This window comes from Myotis davidii, unplaced genomic scaffold (genome assembly GCF_000327345.1).
Source record: "Myotis davidii unplaced genomic scaffold, ASM32734v1 scaffold265, whole genome shotgun sequence".
Lineage (NCBI taxonomy): Eukaryota > Metazoa > Chordata > Mammalia > Chiroptera > Vespertilionidae > Myotis > Myotis davidii.
The window spans coordinates 3,973,685-3,982,066 of NW_006296627.1; the positions used below are offsets into that span (position 1 = coordinate 3,973,685).

Consider the following 8,382-nt stretch of genomic DNA (forward strand, 5'->3'; position numbering starts at 1 on the left):
GCCGGGCAGGCCTTGGCGGGAGGCCACGGGCAGCCCCGCTCTGACCCCGGGCGCTCTCCTGCCAGCCGACTGCAAGTACAAGTTTGAGAGCTGGGGGTCCTGCGATGGGAGCTCGGGCACCAAAGCCCGCCAGGGCACCCTGAAGAAGGCGCGGTACAACGCCCAGTGCCAGGAGACCATCCGCGTCACCAAGCCCTGTGCCCCCAAGACCAAAGCCAAGGCCAAAGGTCAGCTGCGGGGGGAGGGGGGCCGCCCCCTGTGAGGGGCATGGTTAAGCCTGAGGTGTGGGGCCCTGGTGCGTGCGTGTCCCTGTCTGTAGAGACGCCTTAGGGGGGCATGGACCCCGGTGCTCAGGTGACGTGAATTCTGCCCCCAGTGAGGGCGGTCACGCTGCGCCGTTGGAGCGTCTGGCTTAGGGTCCAGGGCGCATCCTGGAAGGGCTTTGTCCCCTGTCCAGCCAGTGGAGCATCTGGTCAGCTGTGCCCTTTGGGGAGGGGCGTCGCTGCCCGTGCGTCCTCTGTCCTTCTCTTACCCCCGAGTCCCAGCAGCCCGGAGAGGCCACGGGGCAGAGGTGAGTGGGCCGCCCTCGGATGAGGAGGCGCGACTGTTGCCCAGGGTGGCGGGACTGGGACTTGAAGGTGATCTGATCCCCGGTGAAAGTTGAAGTTGGAGAGGGGGAGAGGTCCAGCAGCGTAATGGCTGCCCTGTCCCACCGGCTTTCAGGTCCCCTGACTGAGTACCACTAGGGGGCAGAGTTTCCTTCTCCCCCAGGAGTAGAGGGATCACCTGAATTCTCCTAACACGGTGTTTCTTTCTTGTTTTACAGCCAAGAAAGGGAAGGGAAAGGACTAGAGGCCAGGCCTGAACCCAAAGAGCCCCTGGCCCAGGCGCTCCCTCCCCCGGCCCCAGGATAACCCACCAGTGCCTTTTGTGACTCTTCAGCTTTATCAATCATGCCCTGCCCTCCCCCACCCCCCAAGTGCCCACAGTGGGGAGGGACAAGGGATTCTGGCAGCTGGAGCCTCCCCCAAAGGAATTTGATTCCCATGCCCCTGTTGTTCTTACCCACCATGATGCCATTGCTAAAAAACAAATAAAACTCATTTTCTCCCAATAAAAGCTTTTTTTTTTTAATATATAAAAGCCCCTTCCTGGGGATTTTGCTGTGGTAATTTGTTGGGAGGGGGAGAGTGTGGAGGGAAAGGTGGTTTTCTTGGGGGCTCGGTGCTCCCCGGAGCTCATAGAAAAAGACCAGTTTTGAAATTTCTTCCAAGGCCCCCCACTGCCCCGAGTCCTCTGAGCCTTTCAGTCCTTGTCTGGGGCCACACCACAGCTGGGGCAGGAACCCACAAGACTAGGGCTGACACTCCCAGGCAAAGGTCCTTGGGTCCGGCCACTGCCAATCCGGAAGGTTCTATGGGTTGGGAGAGTAAAGATAAGGGTTGCTTGCCAGCCTTAAACCCCGCCTTCACTGGCACTGAAATCTGTGGGTAAAGTCCATCTCTTTGTCTCTGGTGACCCAGGTCTCCCTCTGCAGAGGCCAAGGGAACACTGCCCAGCACAGCCCCACCTTCACCGGGTCCCATCCCCTCCTTCACTAGGTGTGACCTGGGACGAGCTCTCTACTTGGGGAGGGGCGGGCTCTTCAGAACCAGGTGGACTGTTCCCTGCTCAGGCTGGGACCATGGGAGGCCAGGCCTCAGCTCCTGAGTGAATGGAAGACATGCTGGCCCATCCTGACTGGCCAGGGCTGTGCTGCAGAAGGGGGTGCCCCGGAGCCCACTCTGCCTGGCCTCCAGCCAGCCCACCCATCCAACCAGTACCTGGCTGAGTAGCTGCAGCAAGGAGTGGGGTTTGGGAGAGGGGGCTGAGCCTTCATGCGGGGTGCAAGGGGGCAGAAAGCACCGATTACAACAGAACGGGGAACCCTATTCCTTCCCGAGTCTCCTTTCCTAAGCTTTGGCCTCTGCTCCTCCCAAGGGGGTCCTGGCTTCTGCTCCCCTCCAGAGTCCATTCTTCCAGCCCCGCTGGTTAGTCATAGGGCAGGTGCCCACGGAGGCCAGTGCCCCCAGCTCCCTGAGGCAGGACAAGAGAGATGGGTCAGGCAGTCCTGTTCAGACCCTTCCTAGGGCTGACCCTCCTCTGAGCAAAGAGCTGGTCTCTCTGAATCCAGCCAGAGCTGCTTCCTGAGCCTCACAGGGTCTGGGACCTCAGTCCTCTTCAGCGACTCTGAGCACAAGAGGTGCCTCCAAATCCTGCCCCCACAGCAGCTGAGCCATGTGGTCCCCCAGCACACACATGCGACCGCCAGGACCTCCTATACGCCCCTGCCTGTCTACCTGGCAGTGCCGATGTTCCGATACTGGCAGAGCAGCAGGTGCCTGAAGGTCTTTTTAAAGGTGGCATTGCAGAGGGCATAGCAGGCAGGGTTGATGGTGCTGTTGACATAGCAGAGCCAGTAGCCGATGGACCACACCGTCTCAGGGATGCAGCTATCGCAGAAGGTGTTCACCAGGACCATAACGTTGTAGGGCGTCCAGGTGAGAATGAAGGCCAGTAGAATGGCAAAGATGGTCCGCGTCACCTTGCGCTCCCGGGCTGCCATCTGGCGCTTCTTGCGCACCTGGTTGCGGGCGATGCTGGCAAATTTGCGGGCCACGGTGGTCGCTGGACGCATGCCAGCTGGTGTGGCAGGCACAATCTCGATGGCTGTCACACACTCATTGCCTGTCTGCTTCGTCACAATCTGGATCTTGGACCATTTCGAGGCTGGGTTGAGGGCCCGGGGCTGTAGGCGAGGGGTAGGCGTGGCGGGCGTGGTGACCTCTGTGGTGGACAGCTCTGTGGGTGGCAGTTCCTTGGTATTCTGGGTGGCACTGCCTGAGCTGGAGTCGTTGGAAGTGTCCTTGTCGGCCACCGGGCGTGGCGGGGGCGGCAGGACGGGCGGAGGAGCCTCCTCCAGCTTCCCGTTGCGCAGCTCCTCCCGGGCGGCCGCTGGCGGGGCCTTCTTGATGCTCTGCTTCATCAGGGGGCTCTTGAGGAAGGCCAGCGGCTTGGCCTTCTTCTCCTTCGGGCCTTCCGGCCGGTGCTTGTGAACTCGGCTGCGACTGGCCAGGGAGATGTGGATGTACAGCACCGTCATGATGACCACGGGCAGGTAGAAGGCAGCGATGGCCGTGCCGAAGGTCACCGCCGGGTTGGACAGGAACTGGATGAAGCACTGGTTGTCGGGCACCGTCCGCTTGCCCACCACAAACTGCCAGAACAAGATGGCAGGCGCCCAGAGCACAAAGGATAGGACCCAGGCGGCAGCAATCATGAGGCCGGCCATCTTGGTGGTGCGCCGGGCCGGGTAGGTGAGGGGCTTGGTGACGCAGAAGTACCGGTCAAAGCTGATAATGAGAAGGTTCATGACTGAGGCGTTGCTCACCACGTAGTCCAGGGCCAGCCACAGGTCGCAGACCACGGCGCCCAGAGGCCAGTAGCCCTTGATGATGTACACGGTGTAGAGGTTCATGGAGAACGCGCCGATGATGAGGTCGGCACACGCCAGGCTGAAGAGGAAGTAGTTGTTGACCGTCTGCAGCTGCCTGTTGACCTTGATGGACAGCATCACCAGGATGTTGCCCACCACAGTCACCAGGCTCAGCGAGCCCGTCACCGTGGCGATGAAGACCATCTCCACTGTCTCGTAGCGGTTATGGGTTGCTGTGACCAGGCGCACAGACTGGTTGGCTGAGCTGCCGTTGACGGGTGTGAAGTTCGCCATTTTGGTTAGCAGTGTCTGGAGGAGGAAAGAGAGAGAGGAAAGGTGAGTTGTCGAAGTGGATTAGAAGGGGAACGTGGGGGAACGAGTCGAGAGGCCAGAGGAACCTCATCCTGCGGAACTTAGGAAACTCTGTCCCATCACCTCCTCATTCGTGGGTGCATCATTTATTGAGTGAGCACTGGTGCTGCGGCTGCAGAAGTGAGTGAGACGCGCTCGGCCCCCACTCTCACGGAGCTTTCAGTCGGATCAGGAGCGACATACCAACAGTGAGCAACGACAAAGAAGTGCTAGAAAGAAAGCCAGGCAGAGTGATGGCACCGGGAGTGGATGGGGGACAGACCGGGCTGCCCCTGCTGGCTGATCAGTGACGGCCGGCCTCTCCGAGGAGGTGAAGACAAGGAGGCAGCCACATGAGCTTCAGAAAGTGGCCTACTCAAGGGCAATGGCCCTGAGGCATGTGTGAGACAAGGACCGAGGGCCAGTGTGGGTGGGACCCAAGGAAGGAGAGGAGAGGGATGAGTGGTCCCAGATGTCAGCATGTGGGAAATATTCATTCAGCCCTTGGATCATTTCCTTTTTTAAAAAATATGTTTTTATTGATTTTAGTGAGAGAGGAAGAGGGAGGGGGAGAGAAACATCCTTTGAGCCTCCCCTGCACACTGCCTGTTGGGGACTGAGCAGCAGCCCGGGCTGGGAATCAAACCAGTGACCTCTTGGTGCATGGGCGACTCTCCCCCACTGGAGCCACACCAGCCAGGGCAGCCTTTGGATCGTTTCTTAAGCAAACTACCAGGGGGCCAGCTCTCCAGTCCCTTAGCAGCTAACATTTACTCTCCACTAAGTGCCAGACACTCTCAATACTTTTTATAAGTATTAACTCATTTCATCCTCACAACAAACCTATGAGGTAATACTGTTATTTTTCACTGCTTATAGTTGAGGAAACCGAGGCAGAGAGGTGTTAACCTGACCAAGGTTCCACAGCTCCTTGACATCACGTTGCTGTCCCGGAGCTACGAGTCTGGCTGAGGGAGGCCAAAGACTCACCAGTGATCCCAGCTGGGGGAAGGCCTCCCAGAGGACGCAGGAGGTGGCATGGAGCCAGGAGCCTTGAGGAGGAGGAGGGGAGGGTGCTGTGCAGAGAGGCTCAGGGGAGCACGTTTCTCTCCCAGAGCTCTCACCCTGCCTTAGGGCATGGGGGCGAGGTGCAGGGTAGTTGGAGTCTGTCAGCAACCAGGGGCTGAGACCCTTGAGCCATCAGAAGCCCAAAGGGCCATCACTGAGGAAAGACACACCTGGTTTCCCAGGCAGGCGTCAGGGTCAGCCCCAAGGCCTCTAGGAGGACCCCAAGGGTGACAGTGTCCCAGAGGGAAGAGAGGAGCTGCTGCAGGGGGGCCTGTGGCCTGCCCCTCAGGGCAGCCCTGGGTCACCAGTACACCAGCTGGGGTCCCCCAGCATAAGGCCCCAGCCCTGAGCCTGTGCACCCTCCCACCCAGGCTCCTCTTGACCTCCCCTCCCCCTCTTCCTCTCCCAAACTTGTGAGGGAGGCCCACACCCTGTGCACTGTGCCAGGGCCGCCGCCCTGCCCAGCTCCTTCACACCCGCCAACACGCGCACCATTACACACACACGCCTGGGCCCATCACAGCACCACCAGTCACTGTCATATACGCAGTTCTGTGCGTCTGTGTGAGAGCGAAACCGAGGGGGAGAGGCAGCGGGTGTGGAGGGAGGAGGAAGAAGGGACCAGCACTCGCGCTGCTGCCCGGCTTCAAGGCCAGCGGGGGCTGTGTGGCCCTCGACAGGCCGCCTCACCTTCCTGCACCTCTCTCCTTAGCAAGTGAGAGAGGACTCCTCGGGACAACCTCCCCCCTGAGCAGCTATGGGGATCAGCAACTAAACTCCGTCCCCAGCATGAAAATGCACTGGAGGCGGGAGCCAAGGCCCCGTAACCCCCAAGCCTGGCCTCAAGCCCCCCTAATCCACCGTCGCAGACACAGACCCAGCCTCCTGGCCTGGCAGTTTAAATTTGCCTGCCAATTCCTGGGTTCACTGCAGGGAGAGGCTCGGAGATGGGTGGTGTCGCCCCCTCAAGGTCACACATGAGTCAAGATAACGCCCCCTCCCCAGGGTCCGATGGACCCTTTCAGCTCTGAGAGCATCTAGCGGTGCTGTGCGGTGCGGTGCTGTGGGTCCAATCCTGGGCGGGACTGAAATAAAAGCTCAGGCGTCTCCCTCTGAGCTGGGTGGGAGGGCGGAAGCACCAGCTTGGAGAGGCTGCCCTCCCAGACACAGGCAGGCAAGCAAGGTGGGCAGGAGTGATCTGTCAGCCGGCCCCAAGGACACCGTGGTGCTAGCCTCCCCCGACCAGGACACGGCCAGCGAGATCAGAATGGGACCCAAGGTGCCAAGCAGGAAAAACATAATCGCTCTTGTTTATTGAGTGTTAACAATGAGTCGGGAATCCCTCTGAGCTTTTCCTATAGATTATCTGGTTTAATCCTTACAGCAGCCTGAAAAGGCAGGTAATGTTAGTTTCCTTCATCTTACAGAGGTGTCTTCTTAGCGATGATGATCATGTTAATTAAGTTGCCTCAAGTCAGCCAGTGTGTCAGTAGGCAGCGGGGCAGGTTGAGAACCTAGGAGCCTCATTCCCAACCCCAAATTCTGCCTCAGCGGCAATTCCCTGCCTCTGCTCTCTCCCCTTTATACCCACACAAATAGGAGTGGTTTGGGGAGGCTTGGGCAGGGTCCCCACCCATTCCCTCCGCCTCCCCGACTTAGCTTTCCCAGAGAGATCTCCTGTCTCCATTTGAGGACATCTTGTCTCCGGGGAGGTGGCGGGCGGTTTAGTCCCGCGCTGGGCCCGCTTGGGGAAGCTTCCAGCTGCAGACAGGGCGAAACGCCGTGTCTCCCCGCCCCAGCTGTCTTTCTGAACCCCTCAGTCTTTCGCAGACATCCTGACCGAAACTCTCTCTGTCTTGTTTCTAGGATCCAGGACGCCTGGGATCTGGCCAGGCGAGCAGCCCCGCCCAGGGTGGCACGCACCGCTAGATGGCGACGTCGGCCCCTGGGTGCCGGCTCCGGACCTAGAGCGGGGAGCCACCGCCCCCAACTCCAACAAGACCCAGAGCACAGAGGAGGCCCCAGGCAGGGATCCCCTCGCGGGCCTCGCCCGGGAGCTGCCCTCGGCTCCGCGCGGGGTTTAATGGTGGGAAAGTTAAGGGCGCCCGAATTCCGGCCGGCACCGGCGAGGAACGTGTGGGCGGGAAGGCGAGTTCGAGTTCGGTTTGTGTGTGATGACTGGGGAGCGCGAGCAGGAGCGAGTAGCTGTCGGCATGTGCGTGTGTGCGCGCCGCTCAGCCACGCCTGGATACCAGTGCGCCCCGTGTGCGCGTGAGCATGCCCGTTCCGTGTGGACACGTGCGTGTGCATGCCTGTGTGCCTGGACTGCTGTGGCCTGGGGGTTGCACACGGTCGGGCGTGCCTGTGCCTGTGAGCGTGTCTACACGAATCAATGCAGGGCTGACAGTAAGTGCCCGCCAAACGCCTCTGCTGGGAGATTCAACGCAGACGTTGGCTGTCTGAGCGCGGATCCAGTCGGGCCAAGAGCCGGCGTCCGTGGGCGGGAAAGGGTTGCAGGACCAGGCCAGACTACACTCTGGGTTGCAACGGCCCCTGACCTTGGTGCACTGTGTTAGCTGAGTGCTCAGTAGTGTTATGCCCCCAGCGCTTCGGTGCGGAGTCCCAGCCTTGCGCTGACTTCTGTCGAGGGGCCGCTGCTAGAGTCCCCCACCCGGCCTGCGGGACACCAGGCTCGGCTCAGTGTGTCCACTGCGTGTTCTCGCCAAAGGGCGCCAGCGAGAGGGTGCAGGCAGCACCTCTATAACCGGAGGCCCAGACGGGGGGCTTGGGTTAGGAGGGCTTGGGTTAGGAAAGTGTCGGATCCTTCTCCCACACTCCCAACCCTGACCCCCGCTGGAGAAACACGGCGAGCCCTCGCGACGGGAGTGGACACCCGGTTTCTCCAGGCCAGGGATTGGGCGGGCCTCTAGGGCCGGGTTGGGACTTACTAGGCCCATCTGGAGGCTCCTCCACGTTGCCCTGGCGGTCCATGGATCGTGTCTCTCCAGGGCCCCGCCCTCCCCCACCCCTTAGCACGCAGTTCCCGAAGCCTCTGGGCGTGGGCACGGTGCTTTGCCGGGTCCCGAGCTCCCCCATCCCCTTTCCCGGGCCAAACGGGAGCGTGCGCTCTGGACACCTTGGGGGTAGGAGTGGGTTCTTAGGCTTTCACGCTAGGGCTCCGGGAACGCTGGGGCCCTTGGATCTGTCCCTGGGGGAGGAGAGGGAGTTCAGGAATCCAGGGGAGAGAGGAGTGCAGGGGATTTGGTACCGACCCTGATCCTGACACTTCAACCAGGGGGCTTGGGTTTAACGCTGATCTCCGCGGCTCCGGGCAGGGGCAACAGCGAGGGAGAGTTCTGGAGAGGGGGAGGGGCGCCAGAGAGGGCAGGGGTGCTTTCCGTCGGGGTTCAAGGTCGCTGATGGAGGACTCCATGGCCAAGAATGGGCTGGCGGCGCCGGGGGTGGGGGCAGGGAGGCGGGCGGGAAAA

General features: G+C 60.8%; 2 protein-coding genes across 2 annotated transcripts in view; one reads left to right on the forward strand and one right to left on the reverse strand.

The window, feature by feature from the left end:
- Positions 1–1,114, forward strand: part of MDK (midkine (neurite growth-promoting factor 2)) — a 1,565-nt gene extending 451 nt beyond the window's left edge. The window contains exons 3-4 of the mRNA XM_006772261.2: positions 49–227; positions 827–1,114. Of these exons, the coding sequence (XP_006772324.1) occupies positions 49–227; positions 827–852 (205 nt within the window). The 3' untranslated portion in view covers positions 853–1,114. The remainder of the gene's footprint in view (positions 1–48; positions 228–826) is intronic.
- A 7-nt stretch (positions 1,115–1,121) lies between these two features.
- CHRM4 (cholinergic receptor, muscarinic 4) lies at positions 1,122–4,278 on the reverse strand. The gene has a single exon (XM_006772262.2). It carries the CDS (start codon positions 3,767–3,769, stop codon positions 2,336–2,338), a length of 1,434 nt encoding a protein of 477 aa, XP_006772325.1. The 5' UTR covers positions 3,770–4,278; the 3' UTR covers positions 1,122–2,335.
- Positions 4,279–8,382: the final 4,104 nt, after the last annotated feature.

Bases quoted from the DNA above. Each gene is read 5' to 3' on its own strand.
- CHRM4 (XM_006772262.2), bottom strand. From the start codon at position 3,769: ATGGCGAACTTCACACCCGTCAACGGCAGCTCAGCCAACCAGTCTGTG.